Source organism: Biomphalaria glabrata, chromosome 8, assembly GCF_947242115.1.
Source record: "Biomphalaria glabrata chromosome 8, xgBioGlab47.1, whole genome shotgun sequence".
NCBI classification, from domain to species: Eukaryota; Metazoa; Mollusca; class Gastropoda; family Planorbidae; genus Biomphalaria; species Biomphalaria glabrata.
In genome coordinates, this window is record NC_074718.1 from 11,450,161 (window position 1) to 11,475,711 (window position 25,551).

Consider the following 25,551-nt stretch of genomic DNA (forward strand, 5'->3'; position numbering starts at 1 on the left):
GTAATTTTCATTGTATTGAGATACATGGCTGTAAATGTCTAGGTATTCCGTACGTTTTTTAAACATTTATTTTGGTTAGCAAAATATCCATCCCATACATCAGTTATGTTGAATCTTTTACGGACTGTGAACCAAATAAAATTCTTCCACACATCACCGGCCGCATAGGTGTAAAATGATAGCAGCGGTAATGATTAATTCCTGTAGTTCAATGGAATTGATCGTCTAATCTCTGTAAAAATGGCTCGCGAGCCACATGCGGCTCTTTGGATGTTAAGCTGCGGCTCTTTAGTTCCATGAGCAAATATTTTTTTTTATCGAAAAAAAACATTTAAAAATCATTCTGATTTGATTCTATCTCTCAGCCACTTGTACTCGCTATTCATCGCACCCCTCCCCCATGTTTTGAAATGTAACTTATTTGCAGGTGGAAGATAATCAACTTTCTTCTGCCTCATCATTTGATATATATGAGTCTTGCGACAAAAAGACACGGCTAAAGTTGCCCTTTTGGTCAGGTATATGTCTTCCCAAGGTCCAAAAGAAGAACTTTTAGGATTGCTACCGGTCTCGTGACAAACTAGAGGAGAAAATACAGCTAATGTCGTGCAAAAATACATTGAAGACAATATAATCAATATAATGAAATCGTTTCAATAGCTACTGATGGAGCCAATTGTATGACGAAAAAAATAAAGGGGCAACTAAGATTCTTTGACTCAAAATAAACCACTAAATTCTTACGTTTGACTGGATAATACACCAAGAAGCTCTTTGTGTCCAAACATTTCCAACCGAAATAGTTGAGGTCATGAATTTAGTAATCAAGATTTTTAACAGCATCTTGTCAAAAGCACTCTACCATCGTCAGTTTAAAGAATTCTTAACTAAATGGAGACTCAGTATTCCGACTTCATTCTTTACAATAAAAGTGCGATGGCTTTCTAAAAGTAAGGTGTTGAAACGTTTTGCTTTGTGCTTGAATGAATTAAATACATTTCTAAATGATAAAGGCATTAATTAATCAACCTGAATTAGAGAACAACAAATAGTTGCAAGGAAACCCAGCCTATGCTTTGGTAGAAGAATTCGTTTGTTTTGAAGAAAAATGTATTCTATTTGCAGATATTATGTAGAGCGGTCAAATTTAAAGATGAATTTATTGACAGATCTGAGCAATTCAAAACAAACACAACGGTTGTAGCATTTATGAAAAAATCTTAACACTAATAGTACCGAAATCCACATCGAGCCATTTGCAATTGATACTGGATCTCTAGACATGTAATTGATCGATGTAAAAAGTAAAGCTTTGTGTAGCGGTTGAAAATCAAGTTTTAAGCGTTGAAGGTCCAGAAATGTATGTAACGCAACAAAAGTGGACTGCTTTAAAAGAAAAGCCGCGAGATGAGGCACTTATATTCGACGCATGGAATACTCTTCCAGATGGCAACTGTCAGGTGAAAAAGTTGACATTTGAAAGACTGACTAACGTCTGATCGGTATCTGATGTGAATGAGCGTTCTCTTGCATGAATATAATGAAAAGTCAAGTAAGAGTCGTGTTTGAAACTAAAAACAACTTATGAGCCAAATTGATCCAAACTTTCCAAAACCATACAAAGCCATAGTTACCACTGAATTTGTTTGCTCAATTGTTTGTTATTGAAGTACATGTTAGTGTTGTATGTGAATGGTTAATTTTCATACTTGAATAATAAGTAATTATCTATTAATACCATAAATATATATAATATAATTTGTTGTGTAAAACACTATTTATATAATGATAAAATGATATTTTTTCTAATGAATAAATAGATTCGGGTTTTTTAAAATAAAAAAAAAAACACTTTATTATGCGAGTTCTATTTATTGTTTGGAAGAAAAAAATCTTGTGGCTCTAGAAACGTTGAGATTTTGTAAATTGTAATTTTTGGCTCTTCCGACTTAAACGGTTGCCGACCCCTGATCTAGACCAACAATATTACATCTTTGCATTAGAAATATTTTAGCAATTGTTTTTGTTTAGCTCTATTTCATGCTTTTAGCTTTCTCGATGTGCTATGATTTTACCACTTGTCTGGACCAGTTGGGGAGAAGGTTGGGGGCCTGGGGGTGGAGAAGGAAGGGGGGTATCTGTTTTAATGTTACCGTGATCGCTTTTTTAAGGCATTTATTTTATTATTTTTTATTTCCTCGACTTGAATTACAACTCATGCTAATTATTGTAGAAAATAAATAAACTAAAATAAAAAAGAAGTCACACACTTTTACATAATATTTTTAAAGGATATTGCTAAAGTAAAAAAGGCGCGGTGGCTAAGTGGTAAAGCGCTTGCTCGGCTTCCGAACCACGTTCCAGGGCTCAAATCTCGGCGATGACTGGGATTATGAATTTCGGGATATTTAGAGCGCTTTTGAGTCCACCCAGCTCTAATGTGTACCTGACATTAGTTAGGGAAAAGTCAAGCCGGTTGGTCGTACGACACCCTCGTTAACCGTGGGACACAGAAACAGATGACCTTTACGTCATCTGCCGTATACATCGCAAGGTCTTAAGGTGGAATAAAAAATGTGTTAAAGCAAAATTAAGGGTTATGACATCCCCCCCCCCCAAGCACTCAATCGCCCACATTACCATATTTAAACGAACTTTTTTGAACAAAAAAAGTCTCAGCAAAATCGGAAACATATTGGGAGACACCAGCCACCCGCTCCAATAATAATTACAGTCAAGTCGTCGCGAAGTGGGCGACTTCTGTCAATCAAGACTAGAACAGAGCGGTACAAAAGTCATTCGTTCCTTACTCGGTCAGACTGTACCAGTGTTACTTGTTGACTAGGAAACATGAAAATGATCGGGACGTCTGTGTGTAGCCGCTAAATGAACTCTTTATGTTGTGTCTGTTCTATTTATGTGAATGTTCCTGTTGATTTAATGTTTGAAAAACAGAGTTCAAGTAATCACAGCAAATGTCCATAAGTATCTATAAAGCAATCTTAAAATATCTTGACCTTACCTTATGCAAGGAGGGCGACGCTTCTGGGGGATTACCGCTCGATGACGCATCGCACACAGAGCTATGCTTTCCGAAGACATCATCAGAGGAGCTCGAAGCGCTCTGGTCATCATTCTGTGCAGATCTTTCATGCGGATAGTTATAAGTAGAATTGGATTGGTATTCCACGTGGGCACCTGTCTTGTGTGACTTTTCTGGAGAGAAGTGACGTGTTGGGGTCAGAGGTTGGCGTGCTGGGGTCAAAGGTTGGTGCTCTAGATTCAGAGCGATAAAATTGTGTTTCGGAGGTGTCGCCTGACGCTCCTGTGGATCTTGTCCCCGCTCGAGGTGGAGCCGTGAGCGAGAAGGCAGGAGTTGACCACCCGTGGATCTGTTGGCTTTAAACTCCGTGTTTAGCTGACGGAGGCGGGCGATGAACTGGGGCGACGGCGGAGCGACGTGCACCTCGTGGTCGCGGACTGAGCACGGCTCTATGCGCAGGGCCGTGATCGCCTGGTTGCCAGAGGATGACGCGGGGTCAATTTTGAGCATCGTGAAAGGCTGGAGCGTTTGGTAGTTGTTGGAATACTGGTGGGCGCAGTAGCGCTTGTGCATTGCGTCTAGAAGCGTGCGTGAGATGATTGGCAAAGTCTGCGAATGCTGTTGCGAGCTTGACCCAGCTTGTTCTCTGGATGACGATTTGTGGGGCATAAGCGGTGAGCTGTTAGCGCTCTTTCTCTCCTCTGTTTGGTGTAGCTCTGACTGCAATATACCGAGGCCCATTTTGGGACCAGAACGGTACCTAGTAAAGCTCGGCGTTCCATGCCAAGTTTTGGATAGCTTGGGACTCATAATCAAGCTTTTTTGATTCTCTTGTAGCTCGGCCGTAAGGTCATCGCTGTCCAAAATACAATCGTCAGTGGTGCACGCTCTAAGTCCAACGCTTCCATTGAATCTGTTAGAACACGTTTTGGTGGAGCTTTGAGCAGATGCATTCTTCATTGGTGACGTTCTACTCGGATAGAATGGCTCGTTAGGATGAAAAGAGTCTTTAGAAATGGATGGAAATCCAGAGTCTTCAGAGATCTTCGACACTGCACCTAAGCAAGTATTGGGAAGAGAACCCTCGTTAGGTGACACGTTGGATGAATTTAAAGCTGATTCTTCGTCTTTGGTTAAATGATTTGATCTCTCACCACCATTAGCGTGTTGCTCTTCATAACTTAGAAGGATCTTTTCATTGACAGGGGCGTGTTCGTACAGACCACTTTTTCTTCCTCGACTTCTCCTGGATAATACAGGGGTCAACGAATTGACTATCATCTGCATTTCTGGGGAAGCGTCCTTGACCAAGAACACGCGCTTTCCATCCACCAACTGCTGACTTACGTCAATGTTTAAGTGCGCCAATTCTCGCAGGCTGCCGCCTAAGTTCGAGCCTTCTGAAGCCTTATCTTCTTGCTTTTCTTGAGACTTCTCTCTGTGCAGAGATTTCGAGCGCTGGCACGAGGGTTTCAGTCTTCGAGTTTTCTTTTTCGGTTTCTCCTCCTTTGCTGGCATTGTCGTTTCGCTCGTATCGGGAACACCAACGTTCTTATCACTCTTGGAAACGTTGAATACAAAGGCGACATCGTGTTGGATTTCGCGTGTATTTTCTTTATTGTCCTCGTGTATGTTTGCATTGCTGACATAGTTATCCGTTTGGTCCATATCTGATCCTTCTTTGCCTATCAGTGCATCAATTTTTAAGTCATCACAGAGAGATGATGTCAGGACCGTAAGTACATCTGCTTGGAAAAGCTTCAAGCTTTCACATCGCTCGTCACTTCCGCTATATGGATCACTATTTTCCAAGCCATAGCGATGTGTCTTTCTGGAGTCCCTCAATGCGTCCTCGGCATGTAAACAGGACTTGTCTTCTTTGATGTTTTCAAGATTTTTCATAGATTCGAATCCCTTTATGTCTTCAAAATACTGCGTGGGGCTGCTTCTTGGTGCTACGAGGCCGGCTTTCACACCGACGACCCCCGAGTCAACGTCACTCGTGTCAACTGCAACTGCGCTGACAACAAAGGGCAGTTGTTTCAAATTGCCACTTTTATTACATTTAGGTATTTTGCATTCGTCGACAATGCTGCTCAACTTCTGGTCAATTCCTGTGTCTGCCCCATTATTCAGATTCACAGTACGGTAACAGGTTCTGTTCTGGCAGACTTCTTGGAGGCTGTTGTTATTGTTAATGTTTCCACCACAGACGTCTAGTTGCAGTCTGCAACTGCTTTTACAGTCGCCTTTTCTGTATAAATCTCCTTGGGCAACGCCTCGGTCACACGGACATTCAGCGCTGCGGCTATCTCTGGTGAAGCTACCTTTTGCGAACGATCGATCACTGTTGCTCTTTTTGGTAGAGCCGCCATGAACTTTGCTGCTTTTGCAGAGGTTCTCACAGGTTTGGCTCAGGACCTGAAGGCTCAGCAGAAGACTGTTGAGCTCTAGATCTTCATTCTGATTTGAGATTTCAAAGTTTCTGTCTCCACACTCCGCCATTGTTCCTTCTGGAGCGGCATGGCTCAAGGTTAAGGCTTCAGCTCTTGACATTTTTAATTTCTCCTTCGTTGGAAGGTGAGCTGGATTGCTTAGATTTAGGTCACGGCTTGGGCGAGACGGTAACTTTCGAGCCGATGGCTCTCTGTGGTAGGCTGAGGCTGCATTGTGGGGGGCCCTTCTCTGGGGCTCATCTTTGATACTCGCGGGGGGAAGGCAGAAAGTGTCGTTTGTTTGGCAAAATGTCATAGGAACCTGGGGGAAAAAAAGATTAACATTTGAAGATGTATTGAAACAACAAATACTAGTATACCAATAACATGGCTTTATTCGACAAAATTAGACTACAGTAAACACTGAATGAAACCAGCACGTCTGGCATAACACTGATGCAGTCTATACATACACACACACACTGGACATGAAACACGCACTGGGCATGATCTTCTGACACGCTGGACGCACACAGAAAATCAACTCAGTTACAGTACAGAAGACTTACAAAAAAGTTTGCCACAAGGACTTAGCGTCACAGAGAGACTAAAACACAGACACACATATACAAAGAAGATCATGCACAGACACACAGACTCAAAGAAGATCATACACAGACACACATAGACAAAAAGATCGTACACAGAGCTACGTACTTATACATTACAAATAATAAACAAGCAAAATATTTTTTAATGTTTAACAAAGGGGAATAACTGTACATTTATAGTCAAATAGATCAATACTGTATTATTTATTTCCTTAATCAATATCAAACTAAATTAATAAAATTACCACCCATTAATTAATTATTAAATTTTTCGATTGATTCGTATTTTGTTAGGAACAATGCATAACTGTGCAAGGTCTCAGCTAAATCCGAGAATGGGGAGTGGGAGATATAACGAGTACAAAAATCGCACCAGATAGACAGACAGACAGAGTGAGTTGATATAAGCTTTGTAAAAAATACACAAAATGTTTAAATGAGCAATTTCTGAGTTCAAAACTTTATTTCAGTTATATTGAAAATGTAAAAATATATTTGAAAAAAAAAAAAAAAAAGCATAAAGCAGGCCTAAATGACTCCCCAATGTGAGATGTACCTCTAAAGATAAAACCTTTTTCTTCTAACCAGATTAAAAGTTTACCACTGCCTTTTCATTTTCAATGTTTACATTGTTCAGTATACAGCGGTGTTTCCCAAACTGTGTTCCGCGGAACTATCGTGAGGTAGAGGATGTATACAATTACATATTTTTAACTAACAATTGATATGGAGGTAAAGGTTTTATTTTCTTAAAGGTAAACAAGCAATTAAAAGTATAAGCTTTTCTTGCTTCAAGTAAAATAATTATTTATATGTTTGTCTTGGCTTATGTAAGATGGAGATAACTTATAGAAAGACTCAGCTGTCCTACATTGGTACAATTGCTTCCCTTGATCTTAAAATAGCAGTTCATCCATAATAGTTCTTCTCACTCAGTGACTACGTTCTCGCAGCTTTCTATGTGTTTGTGTACTGAGACGGCTGGTCACGAGTTCAATAGGTTTGGAATGGGAGTTAGGAAAGTTTTCACCAGTATATAAACCTTCTAAAACTAACAAAATATTTTTTTTTAATTTAAACAAAGCTTATATAAGGGAAAGAACATCTGAATTTCTGCCATATCTCTCAACACTGCAAGATTTATTTACCCTTTTGTATCAACAAATTTATTCAATTACCACTAGATCTAATTAATAAACAAATGGGTTGAATTTTTTCATTTATTCACGTGTTGTCGTTGACAATGTAATTGTACAAAAGTTCAACTTGACCCGTGAATGGGAAGTGGGAGAAAAAAAAGCCAGACAGATTGACAGACAGACAGACGGAGCGAGTTAATATAGGCTTTTTAAAAATTAATGAAATGGGGCATAAAATAGATGTCAAGACATAGGCGATTTCTACTTGTATTGTTTGCATAATATTGCATTATATCTCATACAACATTAAAGTTACAGCAACGTAAAACATAACAAAGTTACAAGGGCAGTTTGTGTGGACTCTACACGGCCCCCGAAGTGGTCCACCCAGGCAGGCTTCAATATTTTCAGAAAGAACATCCGAATATATGTAAAAGACAAATGAGAGATAAGAATGGAGAAAGAAGGTTGACGGATCCTGTGTAGTGACCCAACGGTCCAGCAGATCAAAGGATAGGTGCAAGTGAATGCAAAGTTAGATGTGAACCCGGCCTTACTAGTTCCCCCTTCAGACCTTGTGGTCTATAGGGCAGATGATGTAAAGTTCATCTGTTTTTTCTTATTTTACATCTTTTTTTTCTTCATAGTTGCACTATCGATAGTAGTTGAAGTCCATTAAGATGGAAGACAATCTAAATAAATAATGTAGAAAAAATATTAAATTGGACTATTCTTAGACGTTCTGGCTTTCTAAAAAGGAAAATCGCTCACCGCCCCCTCCCCCAACTATCGTAATTTTTTAATACGTCTATATTTTTATTTCTATGCACTAGTTAATAAGTGGCTAGAACGGTTTGAGAAATCTCGGTTGTGGTTATTACTATTGGTGTTATTGAATGGTAACGTCTTGTATCCCAAAGATTAACTCTCTCTCTCTGTAATTATTGTTGCCACATGCATATCATTGTTCGTTTTGTTCATTTGTATTTCACTATCCTGTTACGATTAAACTTTAATAACTTTTTTGTTTGTTATCAGAAAATGTTATAGTCGGTATTGAATTGTAGGAGAAAGCATGCTCTTTTTACACCAACACAAATTCAAGTTTATAAGTCCAAAAATCCATTTAGCTTAGAGAGAAATAGTTTAGAGAAAGAGTTAAGGATGGGTGCAACATAAAATCTGGGTTATAGTTCTTAGTATTACATACATAGAAACATTGTAAAAATCTCGGCTGTGGTTCTTACTCAATTTAGTAAAATAAGATGTGTGCGAATGCTCTATGTATACCCAAGCTTCATTGTTTTTCAATACACATGTATGTATATAAGATGTAGTTTAGATAAAAATCTACAGTTAATTGATATTACATTCTTTGTTGTTTTTCTCCCCCATTGAGTTCATCACTAGACTCTAATTTTGATAAGTAACTTTGCAAATTTCAACTTTTGTAGCAATGTTGCTGTGACAGTTCACGTTGATAATACTGAAGGTGTGGTTTTATATGTAATAATGAAAGTGTGGTTTTATATGTAATAATGAAAGTGTGGTTTTATATGTAATAATGAAAGTGTGGTTTTATATGTAATAATGAAAGTGTGGTTTTATATGTAATAATGAAAGTGTGGTTTTATATGTAATAATGAAAGTGTGGTTTTATATGTAATAATGAAAGTGTGGTTTTATATGTAATAATGAAAGTGTGGTTTTATATCTAATAATGAAAGTGTGGTTTTATATCTAATACTGAAAGTGTGGTTTTATATCTAATAATGAAAGTGTGGTTTTATATGTAATAATGAAAGTGTGGTTTTATATCTAATAATGAAAGTGTGGTTTTATATCTAATACTGAAAGTGTGGTTTTATATCTAATAATGAAAGTGTGGTTTTATATCTAATAATGAAAGTGTGGTTTTATATCTAATAATTGATGTGTGGTTTATATCTAATAATGAAAGTGTGGTTTTATATCTAATAATGAGAGTGTGGTTTTATATCTAATACTATGTGTGTGGTTTAATATCTAATAATGAAAGTGTGGTTTTATATCTAATATTGTAGGTGTGGTTTAATATCTAATAATGAAAGTGTGGTTTTATATCTAATAATGAAAGTGCTAAACAGGGTCTAGGCGTCCATGCATAAAGCGAGAGATGATGACAAGTGAATGTCATTTACAGCTGGACGTGATCAAAACACGTTGAAAGGACATGGCATGGGGACACACATTCATTCAGCAACCCCCCACACACACACACACACCTACTCTATTCCTCCCCTCTTTCATTTTTTCCTCGTCACATTGACACAACAAGTGGACATCACTCGCTTACACCATGAATCGTTTCCCCTTGCTTCGTTGACATGCTGCCTAGCAATAGGCATTAGCTTTTATCTTCTCAACTAGTTGCCTACCACTTGGGCACTCACTCTTATCTCCTTGACAAGTTGCCTACCAACAGGGCATTCACTCTTTATCTTCTTGACAAGCTGCCTATCAACAGGGCACTCACTCTTTATCTCCTTGACAAGTTGCCTTCCAACAGGGCATTCACTCTTTATCTCCTCGACAGGATGACTGCCAACAGGGCACTCACTCTTTATATCCTCGACAGGATGCCTGCCAACAGGACACTCACTCTTTATCTCCTCGACAGGATGCCTGCCAACAGGGTACTCACTCTTTATCTCCTCGACAAGTTGCCTACCAACAGGGCACTCACTCTTTATCTCCTCGACAGGATGCCTGCCAACAGGGTACTCACTCTTTATCTCTTCGACATGTTGCCTACCAACAGGGCACGCACCAGATATTAAAACAGAGTTCTTGGAAAGACTAATCCTATTAGCTATGTCCATAAGTACATAAGGATCATTATCAGCCCTCGCTAGGTACCTTGTACACTGACAGATTTGAAAATGTCTAATTCAATCAAACGTACAAAGATGCACTTCGGGGATACAAACTATACAGAAAATACACACTCGCAATGAATGTAACACACACAGAGTACATCGAAACACACAATCACATATACACCATAGATTATATAGTTAACTAGATTATCTATGCACACAATAAATGTAAGTAGCAATAAAATGTATCAAGATTGGGAAGGGGCGCATGGGAGAAAGCCATTCAAGATTTCTTTTAAGTCTTAAGTTACGTATAAATAAGAAACATCAAGATCGGTGGTTCTCAAAACTGTGCCGACAAAGGATGGCGGTATTTTTTTTTAAGTACCAAAAATCTTCTGAACTTGCATTGTTCTTATCAATCCAGATATGAGCATCAATCAAGTAAATAACGGCATTATTACAAATGTTTGACACATCTAATTATATAATTAACAGCCATCGTTAAATCTTCTATATAAATAAAGTCTTTCATTCTGTTTCGGCAACAAAATTGATGGAAATCGTTCGTTTGAGAAAAGACATTTTAGTACGTCTTCGCCAATGCGAAAATAGAATTCTATCCGTCTTTCTTACATCTCATAGGTCAAATGTGTTCAAAGTCACGTGCCATCGCGCTGTATAACGCGAACAAAAGAAAAGTCCATCTACATTCTGTAAGATGTGTTGCTAATCACCCCGATCTTACGGTGATCAAGCTAAGGAGAGAAATACTTATTCTGTATGCGCCACATTTGTTAATCAAACTTCAGCACCTGACCGTGCCACCCTACCCCCACCCCAAGTTTATTTTTATTTGGCCCGCAATTTTTTTTCTCTCTAGGATGAATAGTACGCTGGATATACCAGGAATTTCTGAAGCTCAGAAAGTAGGAAAAATCTTGACGCTGGTGCTCCGATCTTGACCCCCCACCCCTTTTGCCATAGCTGGTTGGAGCGGGCGGAGCGAAAGTAAATTTTCTGGCCGCGGGTATCACAGGTTAAAGTTTGAGAAACACTGATCTACACTGTATCCTGCCCCGTTTTCACTTTTAAGGGAACGCTGTAAGGACAATAATCACGATATTATTATTCTTATTGGCCCCCACAGGCTTGAAATGTCCCTGGATTAATACTTTTTTTTTCTGGTCTAGTGGGACATCACAAGTCAGAGTTTGAGAAACTCTGATCTACATTGTATAATGTTCTGTTTCCTTTTCTAGAGAACGCTGTAAACTGTAAGGAAAATAATCACGATATTATTATTCTTATTGGCCCCCACAGCCTTGAAATGTCTCTGGATTAATTCTTGATCTCTAAGTGTTAAAGCTTGATCTAAGTAACGGTCGTAGATTTTGCGGTTAAATAACAGCAAGAAATTAGAGCACAAATAGAGATGTCTTAGACACAAATCATTCCGGCAACAATGGTGTCAGAACTTAACAAAAACTAAACACTATATGTCTAACGCGCATACCAAAGCAATAACAGATGACACGGTCATTCCAATAAACAGAATAAGATGGCAAAGCGAATGACTTACTTGCATACAAGTATAAACAGAAGACATTTGGTTGATATCTTTCTATTACTATATCCTGTCAGAACTTTCAAAAAAAAAACAAAAAACACTTGAATCCATTAAAAGATTGTGACATAAGGAGACAAGGGAGATAAACCAAGAAAAGGGAATAATAAAAAAAAACAAAGAGCAGACGTCTCTTTATTTGATGGTCCGTGACATAGTGCACGTCTTAACCTCTGTAATTATCAAAGAGGTCAAAAGTCGACAAGACCTGGACCAATTATCAGGTCAAGTTATTCCAAAGAACATTGGTATGAATTAATTGGTTAAGAGATAAAGAAGACAGGTTCTTTTTAAGGATCTACACTTCAAAACCCTATGTACAAACAACTTTTACATGTAAAAAATAACATTAAAATAGTTTTAAGAAGACTATTCTTCCATTATATAGTTAACCACCTTCTGTAGGAGCGATTTTTGTGTTATATATTAGAGCATGGAATGGGTTGCCTGAGCCAGCCAGGGAAACCAGTGACTTGGCAGAATTTAAGTCATTGGTTAACATGCATGACTAGATGCATGACGCGTAGGAGGTAATCGTCTTCTTTTTTGAAGTAACGTCTGTATTATATAAGATAAGATAAGATATATTTATAAGCGATAATACCCCTCATTGACTGATTCATTGATCTCGAAATCTCTTAAACTGCCGTACGTATTCGCATGAAATTTCGTACACATGTTTTTTTTACCTCCTAGATCAGTGGTTCCCAAACTTTTTTGTCTCGTAGACCCCTTGCCATGTTTTCTAGTTTTCGGTAGACCCCCTGCTTAACTTGCTCAACTTGCACATTTTTGCAAATTCCTTAACATTTTTTAAACAAATTTCTAACTGTAGTGAGTTGAAGAGTGAAAAAGTAATTTTAAACTACACAACTTAGGATATTATGTTTAATATACAAATTTGTCGTTCTATGAAGTAGTCTTTCCAACATTAAATATTATTTAATTAATTAATATGCCTTAAGTATCATTGTAAAAGGTTTCGCAAAGAGCAGTTTCTCATGTATTTCTTGATCTTTCACGTGTGGCTCAAATGTTGAATCTGCTGAACTGTTTTCATTAACAGGAGATGGGTCAAAGGCGAGTAACTGGAGCCTAAACCAGTGAACTTCGAGCAGGAAGGGCTCATTTGCCTTGGCTTGCTACCCACCTAGCAGAAGGAAAACTGAATTCAAACCTCTGCTGCCTTGCTACTATACCCAAACATGGAAAAGGTCTCGTGTGTCAACCCTAAGGAAATATAAGGAGACGGTGACCATTAGCGCCATGTATTTCTGGACCGTCCCCTCTTTCTCTTTCCTTGGGGGTTCCAGGTTAGGGCTTGCCTTGTTATACTGGATCCAGGCTTGCGAAGGGTGTGAACTATCCATCTCCAGTGTCTCTGAAGGATATCTACTTCAGTGGGCTGCTGCTTTGTTCTTTGCCACAGTTCCTCAGTCAAAATCTTGTCTGGCCAGCGGATCATAAGAATTTTCATCAGGCAGGTATTGATGAATAGTTGGATTTTTTTCATGGTGGTGATGGTGGTTCACCAGGTCTCCGCGATCTGGAAGCAGATGGGCAAGACGTGGCGACAGTTGGAGAGATTCGCCCAGAACCGAGATGCCTGGATGAAGCTGGTTGGTAACCTATACCCAGAAGGGACTACAGGCATAGATGAGATGAGATGGTGACCATTTTATAGTTTGTAGCACACAGCGCTACACCTTGTCAGACCAAACTGTATTTATGTATTTTGCAAAGATTTACATAAGAAGCTTTTAATTTTATAACTCATGCCACCGAAGCGACCTTGAACTGTATTGTTGCTTAAAGAAATTCTTTTAATAATAACAGATGTAGGTTTGTGTAAAACGACTGTTAGAATCAATGTTTGACCTTTGCTGTTTTCCGTATTTTTCTATAAGAAAAGAAATCTTGTAAGACGCTAACAAACCATCATCTTCTCTGTATGATGTCGAACTATGATTTTGCGGGTCTATTTTGAACTTTGAGTGTTCGAAAGTTTTTAAAATCTTTATTTTTGTCAGGGTAGCATTGTCTCAGAAGATCTTCCAGCGAACCTGGTTCATATCGTCATAAAAAAGTCACTTAGGCTTGTTGGAAAAGGAAAGAATGAATCCCAATTTTAAATAATTAATGATGTACTGTCTACATTTTTTTTTGTTCTAAATATTAGTTACATGTAGACAAAATTAAGCTATTTAAATAAGTATTGAAATTGATTACAACAATTTTTCATTTGAATAGCAGGATAAATATTTAAAGGATTAACGAAGGTACAAATCATATATTAGTGTATGCAATAATTACATTAGTGGAATGTGAACATATAATGTGCTTAAATGAAATCTGTTATCGTAGACCCCCGTGGGCATCTCATGGACCCCCAATTTAGTTTTTTACTTTCGTGGACCCCTTGGAGGTCTTCGTAGACCCCTGGGGGTCTATATAGACCACTTTGGGAATCACTGTCCTAGATGCTCAATAAAAACGGTTTCTGACAGAATCTCAACCTTGGGAACGCTATTCGCGAAATACCGCAAGCTTTCTATCAAACCTTTGTATTTAATTTTCGGTAGTTTCACCAAAACGCCGCAGTCTACAAATAAAGCATTTTTTTTAAAGTACCACGAATTCTGTATTTTTAAAACAACATTTTTCTTTTTTCTTAAAACTACTTATTTTTAATAGGCCTTACGTCATTTCCGCTTCCATTTCAAAATAGACTAAACAAAAAAAAAAACAACACTGCATGAATTTGTTTTACCTAGATCTAATACAAATAATTTTTTTTTTGTCAATGACTATTTAATGATTTTGGTGTACCAAAGTAAAGTGTTTAATTATAAATTTTGCAGAAAGGTTGGTCCTACGTATTAGTAATTGCATAGTGAGAAATTGATTAGTAGGCTTCACATAATTCTATACAGTGTTGTTGTTTTTTTTTTTGTAAAAAAAAAAAATAGGTGCCTGTACTCAGTGATTAGGAGCCGATACTTAGTAGTTGATTGCCTAACTTTTAACTACTAAAAAATAATAATATACGTTAAAATACAAGAAAAGTAATAATTTTTTTCAAAAAGGTGCCGGTACGCCGTACCGGTGCATACCGTCACAAAAAAAGCCCTGGATCTATACAACTATTAGATCTATAACTGAGGAAATTCAATTCACTATTTGTTTTGATATTTCTAATAAAAAGGGCCTCAGAGTTTGTATTCGGTTCATTTCGAAAGATCTGGAGTCTTTTTCTTTCTTTTTTTTTTTTTTTTTCGAGAGGAAACGGGCAAGGAATTATACTTTGTAAAAATAAATAATTAAATCTTAAAAGCATTGAAAATCTAGATTTATTGTCATTTCGCTACATTCAAATGGGGTCAAATAAACGATTACAATTAATAAAAAAAATGAGAACAAAATACCAAGAGAACAAAATACCAAGAGAACAAAATACCAAGAGAAATGGAGACAGGGGAACTGGAATGTGTGCGAAGGACTAAGTTTTTGTTGTTGGCCCGGGGGGGGGGATAATTAAAAGTGCTACTAAAATTAATGTGCCCAAAATATGAGAGCGTGTAGGCCCTATGTGCCGGGGGAGCATTATGAAGCGGGTCTTGTCTATGTGGGAGAAATTACGATGCGCAGTCTGGTAGTTCGAGAGAGTATCAGTACATTTTCACGGAACTAAATAATTCGCCAATGAATTATTGTCAGTGATGGTCTTCTTATGTTCAGAACTTGATCTTGTCAAACACATACCTCTACACTCCCTTCCCCCCACCCCCCAAACATGTGTTTCAAGGCGCAAAGAGTGTTAATCGCCCGCTTGTAACACACGTCACGTGACATAAATGGCTTTTGTTCAGGACGACGCCAAGTCTTTTTATTTTTGTGCATAAATTGTCAGGGCGCGGCCAGCGAACGAACAGGCAATATTACTGTCATGTATTCAAGACATGTTACGACCGCCCTATCGAGAAGGAAAACGCCTCCATTTTACAAATCAAGTGGGTAACGTGTAGACCGCACACGCACAAACACACAAATCAGAAGTAGTTCTTTTTTTTTTTTTGGAGGGGGTGCAATGGGGGTAAACCTATTTCCCTCCAGTAACGCCCACGATCATCTTCGTAATTGTCCTTAGAGTTGAATCGAAGACTCTTGGAAGTCTTTGCCCACTGTAGCCCCACCCCCTTCCCCATCCATCTGCCTGTCTAAACAAACTTCTCAGAAAAGATCAGGCAGATGAAAAATGTTTATATCCCTGTTACCGATAGCTCGCATTTGATTTTGAAGTTAGTTAAAGTCGAGGCCCAAGGCCGAGCATATGTTGAAAGTGTTACAAGATTATATCAAACCTAAAGAGCAGCCAAGAACTCTGAAGTTAACTGAGGGTTGAAGTGGCAGGTCATCCCCGTGAAACCACATGGCCAATGAGGATTTCTCCCAGCGGTCATGCCAGGACCAAATACTCACGAGACATCAAATCTGCCTGAAGGTTTCCTCAATGGTCGAGCTCATTCTGGGGTTGATCCTACCATGTATCAAGGTGACGGCCTCCGGACATTTTCGCTCAAAGATCTAATCGGCTGAAAGCCGCGCACTCAAGGGAACTCCTTCCTATACCTTTTATGTGAGCATGACGTTCTGTGTGGAGACCGCCTCTCCTGCCAGCTGACTCAATTGTGATGACGGATTCCGTTGTGGTTTCTGCTGAATTCTCGGGTATAGAATACGTTAGCCCAGTTGTATTACACGCCTATCAACTTCAACTAACGGACGTTACGTGTGCAAAGCCGAGGCCACAGGAGCCTGGAATCCCTCAAGCGTTAGATCCTGAGTTTAGCAACTTCACAAAACTGCATTTTCCTGTTACTTCACTTAACACACTCTACAAGTTTATATCAATTCACATACATTGCGATTCTCAAGATCCGGTTTCTTATAGCACTGAATATAGTTTTTAGAGAAAAAGAAGAGAACACGATATGGATAAATGTGGGAGCGATATATATATATATATAAACATTCAGGCATGTTGAATCATTTACTTGAACTTTTACATGAACTGAATGAAAGCATAAGGAATATAACTCGATACATGGTGTGGCCAAAATCTCGTATCCTTTCATCAATCGGGACACCTACAGCGGTATTCGTCTATGCTTTAGCTCTGATCATTTTAGCTCTGATCAGCGGCTTATAAGATTATACTGGGCCTGGCGTTAGCTTCAACCGTTAACGGACTGTATCTCCAACGTGATGAAATAACGCAAGTTTCAATGAGTTGAAAAAAACATTTAGGTTAAATGTGTTTTGTTTTTGTTTTTTTTTTTTTTTTTTTGTTGTTTTTTTTTTGTTTTTATGAACAAGTTTCAGCAATTGCGGGGACTTTAGTCGGTTACCATTTTTTTTTGCAGCCCCTCCTCATCACCATTTAGCGCCGACTCTGCCATCGACGCAATATACTTAGACCGACTTAATTCTCAGTTTATGTCTTACAGGTAAACAAGGACAGTCCCAGGGGCTCAATGAAATAAATCTGCAAAGTTGTCTTTCTAACAAAAGACACATGTCGAAGTGACATTCGCAGCTAGAGAGTTGGTGTTGTCTTTTAGAGTGCATGTTTGCACAAGGAATGTTAGTACGATGAATGTTTGCCTAATGTTTGTATGATGCAGTATCGTTTGTGCAGAGAAATGATAGTAATTGAGCTTTTCATACTTAAGTTTATTTACAGTAATCTGGGTATTTGTTTACATTGGTTTTTTAAATTTTTAATTAGTTTCTGAAGGGCTTAGAAAAAAAGTCACGAAGATTATTACTTGTATGTTGTTGTTTTTTTATAGACAGTTTACCGATACTTCCGTTTTGTCTACACGTGATGCATCCCAAGAAAAACAAAACACAACAAAGTTTGTTATTGATGAATTTACCTTCATATTCATAGAAATCACATGAACAATAAATTTACAGTTCACTTTCACATTCACCTAACCCTTAGGCTGTTGGACGGGTGAGGCACCACACAAAATTAGTCGACCGTCTTTCTCCATTCCTCTCGGGGCTCGCAAAGACCTTCCTTCAGGGAACAGTTCCAGGATAAAGAAGAGGCAGACAGAGATAGCGATGGGAAGACAACATAAAAGAATGGACGGGCCTGCCAGTGAAAGAGGTTCAAAAGACAGCGAGGAATGGAGAAAGACGGTCGAAAAATCTCGCGCCCCAACAGACTAGGGGATAGGTGAATGTGAACATATAGATATAGTTAATAATGCATTTCGTCCAATAAGATATAGATCTATAATGTAAAGCTTTTTTGTCCAAATTAGACGATGGTGCGATGGTGCGAATGCGTGTTAAAAGGAAGAGTTAGAGAGGCTTTAGAAATGGAGAAATGTAAACGAAGATCTTATTTGACATATTACTATTTGTTGTATCAAGATTAAAGTCCTCATTATATACTATATATATATATATATACGAGTCTGTTTGGTGTATGATTAAGAGTCACATCTGCTCGTAACAATAAGATTAACATCTATAGTAGGCCTATAAAGCTTTTGGTCCAATCAGTTGAATAAGATACATTTAGTCCAATAAGATATAGATCGTAGAGTGACGCTTTAGGCCTAATAAGAGATAGTTCTATAGAGACAATCGGTAGTTTGCGAAAAGGTAAAGAAAGGAAAGAGGAAAGGAGCAAGAGAAGGGGTAGACATGGTGTCAGGGATGGCACTGTAGATGATCTCCCAGACAAACAACGCAAGAGGCCTGCGATTGTTCTAGCGACTGCAGAGACGTGTTCTATTACAGGGGCGAGACATTCCTCGCATTCCGGAGGTAGTGACGCGCACGTCCCTCTTGACTCCGTGTGCCTCACGGGAGATAATGGAGATGTGACACTGGTCCTTTAGCCTCCCGACGCAAATCATCGTGTCACTAGATGAATGAGTGGTAGAAGTGAGTAAGGAGGAAGAGGTGGTGGAGAAAGTTACTGAGTCTTGGGACAAAGGAGTCTGTAAAAGGACCCTGTAAAGGAGTCTGTAAAGGAGTCTTTAAATGAGTGTAAATGAGTCAGTAAAGATTCTGTAAAGGAGTCTGTGAAGGGGTTTGTAGAGTAAGTAAAGGATTCTGTAAATGAGTGTAAAAGATTATGTAAATGAGTCTGAAGAGTCTGTAAAGGAGTCTGTAAATAAGTATAAAAGATTCTGTAAAGGAGTCTGTAAAAGGAGTCTGTAAAAGGAGTCAGTAATGAGTCTGTAAAGGAGTGTGTGAAGGGGTCTGTAGAGACAGAAAAGAAGTCTGTAAATGAGTGTAAAGTACTCTGTAAAGGAGAATCCAACATGACTATTGAAGTTACTAATTATAAACTATATAGAGAGGTTGGCATCAGTGATATTTCATTATAGCGTCATTGAAATGGTTTAACTGATGTCTAATTCAAAATCTCTACCAACATTTCTAATTTCTTACCGCCCCCGGATCTTAAAAGTCACAATGTAAACAAAGAGAAGATTACTCTGATTAACTTCAATATGAAAATTCTCAATGACAGAGCGCTCACACTCAAAGGACTACAGATTCATGGAATCGAGAAGTACAGCATTATTGGTAATATGCAGGAGGGTGGATTTTGCTAAGCACCCCCCCCCCCACCAGGCTAACGCCGACTACCCACGCCTAATCTGGGGCTAGAAGTTTCAACACTTATGATACACAGCAATGTACTATTATGTAAGGCGATGTTTAGAAACTATCTTGCATCGTAATCTAATCTGTTGTGACCTATTGTGACCTTTGACCTTCGTCCTGACAATAAGGTGTAACTATTTACAAAAATATCAAAAGGAAAAAGTTATTTGTGTGTGTGTGTTCTTTCATATTGCCTTTACATTGTTAATATTGCAGAATCGGACCCTAAGTGGTCCACTCATGTTTCAATATGTTCAGCAAGAATATCAGAAGCTATTAACTACAAACAATCAACAATCACGACCCTAGCTCCGCCCAAACAAAAAAGAGTCGAAAGTGTTGACAGTATTACCGTATTGTTAGTCCGACTGACGACATAATACCACAGGATACTGAGATATGTTAGGGTTATTAACTTATTATTATTTTACATTGTTAATATGTATATGAATTAAACTAGTAATTACATAGATGCCGTTCACTAACTGATGTAATGGAATGATCATCTAATCCAGCGGTTCTCAACTTTTTAAGCTCGGCGACCCCTTTTAACAATCCCCCACTCTGCCGCGACCCCCACACACACACACACACATACAGCAATAGAAGAGTAGACAATACCAATCCATATTTTCGATGGTCTTAGGTGACCCCTGGCAAATGGTCAATCGACCCCCAAGGGGGTCGCGACCCACAGGTTGAGAACCCCTGATCTAATCGATGTTTTTTTGTAAAGAACCAATCTCTTATTTAAGGCTTCGAAAGTAAGAAAAATTTCCCTTTGGCAACCATGCAGCTGCCGTGTGTAGTACCATTCTGTACTTGTTGAACACAAAGCACTACTTATTAAATGTTGTTTTAAACTATATTTGACTTGTATACATATTAATTGCATTCTTTCTCTTTTAAAACAAAAGTAAACATTTTCTTGAAAATTTAGTAACTTGTGTAAATAAAAATTAATAAAACAAATATTTTTATAACATTATTTTAGAAAAGAAAATTTTGTTTTGCATAAATGATTTTAAATATATAGAACATTTGCCTCTCTTAGTAATACAGTCTCCACTGTTTTTTTTTTTGTTGTTGTTGTTTTACTATTAATAGTGAATAGTTTTAAAAAAAAATGTGAATTAAAAAAAAAACAAAAAAAAAAAACTCTTGCCCAATTTAACTTTGAAAACTTAACGGTTCATTTCTAGAGACAGAACTTTGCAGGATCTAAAATATTCTGATTTTTAATACCTCTTCTAGTTTTTTTTCGATCTAAACGGGACGGACAGACAGGCCACACAAAACTAATAGTGGTGCCGCAAAAAAAAATATTATTGTAAGTCTAGATCTATATAAAATTAATCACATGATTGCCTCAAAATAATGGATGCAATTTGAATCAATGTAAGCTTTGTTTTTTTTTTAATAAGTTTTTTGTATACTTGTTTTTCAATTGGGGTGATCTGTGAAGAAGGTTTATCGGAAAGTATGGTGGTCAGTGCGGTTTAAAAATAAGTGTGTTCCTTTTTTTTTTTTTTTTTTTGTAAAATAAGTATGAATATTATGAATGAACCCTAGCGCGACCTCTGACCTACATTGACAGTCCAGGCGTGTGGGAAAAAAAAGAATCAACAATCACCTTGTCCCAGTTACGAGGTTCAAATTTGTTCGCTGGAATTTGAGCTTCACATTGGCCACATACAGAGCGATACAAGTACACAGCACACACACACGCCTATGTAAGCACTCACACAAGAGCAAGCCACTTAATGCGTGAGCTCATCCCTCTGTTTGTGTGGGTCTTTTGTTTAAAGTGAGAAATTCAGAATTCAGTGAATAGCTAGAAGTTTGCGTTATCGGAAACGGAAACGGACTCGATCGTTAACGGAAATAAAAATAATTCGTATTCTATGGAGAAAAAAAATGCTGAAATGACAGACACTCCTGAAAAGAACAATGACAATATTCTTCTTAACTTCGTTCGACTGACAATCAGGGTTATTTTATAACTGTTTTAAGTTTTTTTTTTTTTTTTATCGTTTTTTTAATATAATTATTATTACTATATTTTTTGTAGAAGGGATGGACAGGAGAAATGTGCTGGGTTTTTTTATTTTTTGGTTGTTGTTGTTATTAATGATACGCTATTAAAACATTTAGAAATCTGTGTAATCACAATTTGCTTGTGTGTGGCTGGTATTTACAACGGGGTCAGAAGTAGGCCAACGGTGTCAAGCGGAGAGAGGAATGCCTGAGACACTGACCTCGTCCTGGACCCGGTGATAAACGGACCGCGTCAAAATGTCAGCGAAACTGTAGAGTTGTTGCGTAGCACAAGACATTACCGTGACAAGTGAAGCATGGCGAGGAACATATTGTCTCATTTCTCGTCAAGCGTTATGTCTACCTTTGTCTTAATAACAGTTCGTTTTTCTTACAGGGCCCGTCCATGCTTATTGTTGTGCCTTGCGCAGTTTGAGGTTTCACAAAATGATGGATCGCGGAATGCTGTTAACAAAATTAACTAAAATTATGCAAAAACGTTTACACCAAAAATTAATACGAAGCAGAATAAAAATAAAGAAAGAAACATTTCTAGATTGTAAAGAGCACCATCGCAATGTTGCAGGTCGTGTTGATAACATAATTTTTCAAATTGTTTAGTCCGAAAAATTAACTTTGGACCTATTTTTCTTTAAGCCTGGTAATCACGTTAATTAAGACTTGTGAATACCTTCTAGTCAGTCTAATACAGTGAAGGAAACGCAGTTAAAAGAAACAATAAACTAAAGCAGTGTTCCCCAAACCATGTTCCGCGAACCCTAGTGTTCCGCGAAGCCTGAATACTACTGAATAATTAACTAGTAGGCCACCATGTGAACTAATTTCTCTATAAAAAAAAAAGAAGCAAAGTGTTCCGCTAATTACTCAGAATGTGCGAAGTGTTCCGTTAAGGAAAAAGTTTGGCAAACACTGACCTAAAGAAAGGGACTGGTCTATCAGAGAAAAAAAAAAAGAGTTCCTTGGGATGACAGAAAAGAAATGTATGAATAGTGATGCCCTCCTCTAACTACAAAAGATTACGGGACATGGGACAGAAGCCGAGGGTAGGTCAAGGGAAGGCTACTCCTAGGTGCAAGACAACATGTCAATAAGTCCAACAAGCTCACAACGGTTGTCGCACCTTATCTCTATATTTAGTCTGGTAGACGCAGTTGCATATAATAATCCCTTTGATGCATTCAAGCAGACAAATGCACACACCCACGGACTAGATCTAGGAGGGACGGAATTGAGGCTCATCAATGAACGAGCAGAGTGACGAGTGGTGGGTGTGAGTCTAAATATAGCGTATTGGATAAACCCCCCTGTAGTGTCCATTTTCTTATTTCGAGGCGCTATGTCTCAACCTAGACTTGATTCTATAAACAAGAAAAATGTCGATGTCCCCAAATGCAACCCACAGAATGTGTGATAGACATGGGGGGTGGGGGGGGGGAGAAGGGAGAAAGAAATTAAAATATAGAAAGAGAGAATGAGAGAGAGAGAGAGAGAGAGAGAGAGAGACAAAAAAAAAGGGGGGGGGAGAAAGATTGAAATTAGATCAATTAATGTTTTGATTGTACAATGCACTTTTTATCTAGTTACTGTTCAAAGTTTTCTTACAGCCCCTAATGTCCAGATTTTTTTAAAATGTCTGCCCCAAACCAAAGTCTACGTATGCCAGTGTTGACAGCAATGTTTTAATGCTCACGTTTTGTTAGCACTTTTTTCCCTCCTCCCTCTTTCTTCCTAACTCTCCTCTATTTGTTAGCACGTTGTTGTTGTTTTCTTCCTCTCATCCTGCCCCTTTACTTTCTCTCCCTCCTTTTAGTTCTAAAGTGTTGTCTGTGTATCATATTACAGTTGTCAACGTTCTTGCAGCCGCTTGATCTAAATCAAAATGATCCAGTTTGGCAGCACTAAAACCAAGGAGATGTCCATTAATCCTAATCCATCCCCCCCCCACCCTTTTTTTTTTTCTTCGTCCAATTTTTTTTTCTTTCACCAAGACTTTAACAAACTGCCATTTGTTCCTGCTACTTGATACTGATACCTGAGCGATGAGGGCCCCCTAGAGAAACGTAGAGGGAGGGGGAAAACAGCCTGTTGCTGGGGGGGGGGGGGAATACAGGCAGGTTTAGGGGAAGATCGTGCCAGTAGAAAGCCACACAGTGACCTCAATTTTCAGCCCCCCCCCCTTTTTTTTTCCAACGTGACCTCAGAATTGAAACTCCCCTTGCATCCCCCCCCACTCTCTTATTGCCCGCCCCTATACCATCTCTGATTTCCTGCCAAGGGAAGATTGAAAATTACAGGTACGAAGTGAAACCTGTCTTCATGGGTGTTCTTGTCAATTTTTCTGTCTCCTAGGACACGGCTTTGGAAAGATCAAGATCTAGATCTAAAAGTACAATGAGGGGAAAAAAGACGTAGCTACAGCTTCGAGAATACCCTTTACATGTCTTATATGTTTGTTTCTTTTTCTTAGGATAAGCGTAACTATGAATACATATTTTTGTTGTTGTTGTTTTGGTTTTTGTTGTTTTGTTTATTTTTTACACGTCTCGGACGTTCGTCCAGAAGGAAAGATGTGTGTGTCCTGCTGGTCTTCTGGGGAGCAGGAAGGGAGCAGGGTTCGAACCCGGGACCATCGTGGTAATAAAAGCTCATACGACTCGACCAGACAGCCAGCCTGTAAGCCAAGCTGCTATCTTATTTTTTTAAACGGGGGTCGAAGGTCAAGGGGAAAGAATGGGACACGCCCATGTCAATTACGTTTCAGTGGAGAAAGCAATTAATTGTAGCTCGTACGGTGATTTACGTTCATTTGTTGGCTAGGGTCTGTAGCTGGGATAGTAGGGAAAGTTAATTATCTAAAAACTTGCGTGAAAAGAAATGTGTGGGTCGTTGGAAACGAGGCTGCAGACGACAGAACAGTTGAACAATAATAACAATCTTTTCATTGGCTGAATGTTTATCCTCTTCTTAATGCTTACTTCGTGTGTTTCAACGCTTGTTTATAGTGTTCAATGCAATTAAGAAAATAATTGTTTTTTAAGAGAATTTGAAACTTGATAGTGAACGCCGTCTTGAAAGAATATAGTGAAATAGTGAAACTCGATAGATCAAAGTGAAGCATTGAAATTTAAAAGGATGTTGAAACACGACTGGAAAGAGACTAGTGAGATAGCCTGGTGACTGGAACCGCTCGACCTTTGGCTCGACAACCAAGGGATTAACCACTCGACCACCCCACCATAAGTTAAAGTAAACTTCTCGAGGATCCACTGTTGACTCGAACTGTGAGACCTTCAGTTCGGCTGCTCGGCAGCTAACTGCTTATCCACTTGACTACCTCTACCCTTAGGTCTGCAAAATCTATTTCCGGAATGGTATATTTGTGGAAGAGTTATCGATATTATGAGATTCAATTTGCCAATGATAAATGAGAAGATGGCATAGAAGAGCACCACTATCATGATAAGTGAATTTGTCCAATTAAGTAAGGGTAACGGAATTGCAGCACTTGGAGCTCTAACAACAGAAAGTCTCTAAAAAAATGTTTCCCTTTCAGATCTTGCGATCTATGGGGCAGGTGATGTTAAGGCTTAGAAAAAAAGAGAGGTTTAGAGAGGTCCTTATGGATAACAAAAATCATTATTATTATTATTATTATTATTATTATAACCTAATAAAATACTGGGGAAGACAAAAAGAAAACTTCTTGTTCCACATGCTAGGACAAATTCTTAAAGGATCCAAGTACTCTTTCTTACTACTGCGATTCGAGCGGGATGCCTTAATCAGCCAGGAAAACCAAAACTTTACAACAGTTCAATTCCTTAATTATTATTATTTTCTTATATAATACAGACTTTACTTCGAAAAAGATATTTACGTCCTGCGCGTCATGCATATCACGTGCCGGGTGTGTAATTTCAAAGCTTTTATCAACTCACTGTCTGTATGTCTGGTACAAATTTTGTACACTTTATTTCTCCCACACACATTCTCGGATCAAGTTTAAAATGTACACAAGTATTTTTGTATCTAACAAAACATGAAATCGATAAATAAAAAAAAAAGAATTAACAAATCAGTCA

At 38.3% G+C, this 25,551-nt stretch overlaps 1 protein-coding gene across 3 annotated transcripts in view; it reads right to left on the reverse strand.

The window, feature by feature from the left end:
• LOC106078540 (uncharacterized) overlaps window positions 1-25,551 on the reverse strand; it is a 187,743-nt gene that overhangs the window by 136,755 nt on the left and 25,437 nt on the right. For all 3 annotated transcript variants that reach the window (XM_056037941.1, XM_056037942.1, XM_056037943.1), the window contains one exon: window positions 3,023-5,800. In XM_056037941.1, coding sequence (XP_055893916.1) covers window positions 3,023-5,800 — 2,778 coding nt within the window. The remainder of the gene's footprint in view (window positions 1-3,022; window positions 5,801-25,551) is intronic.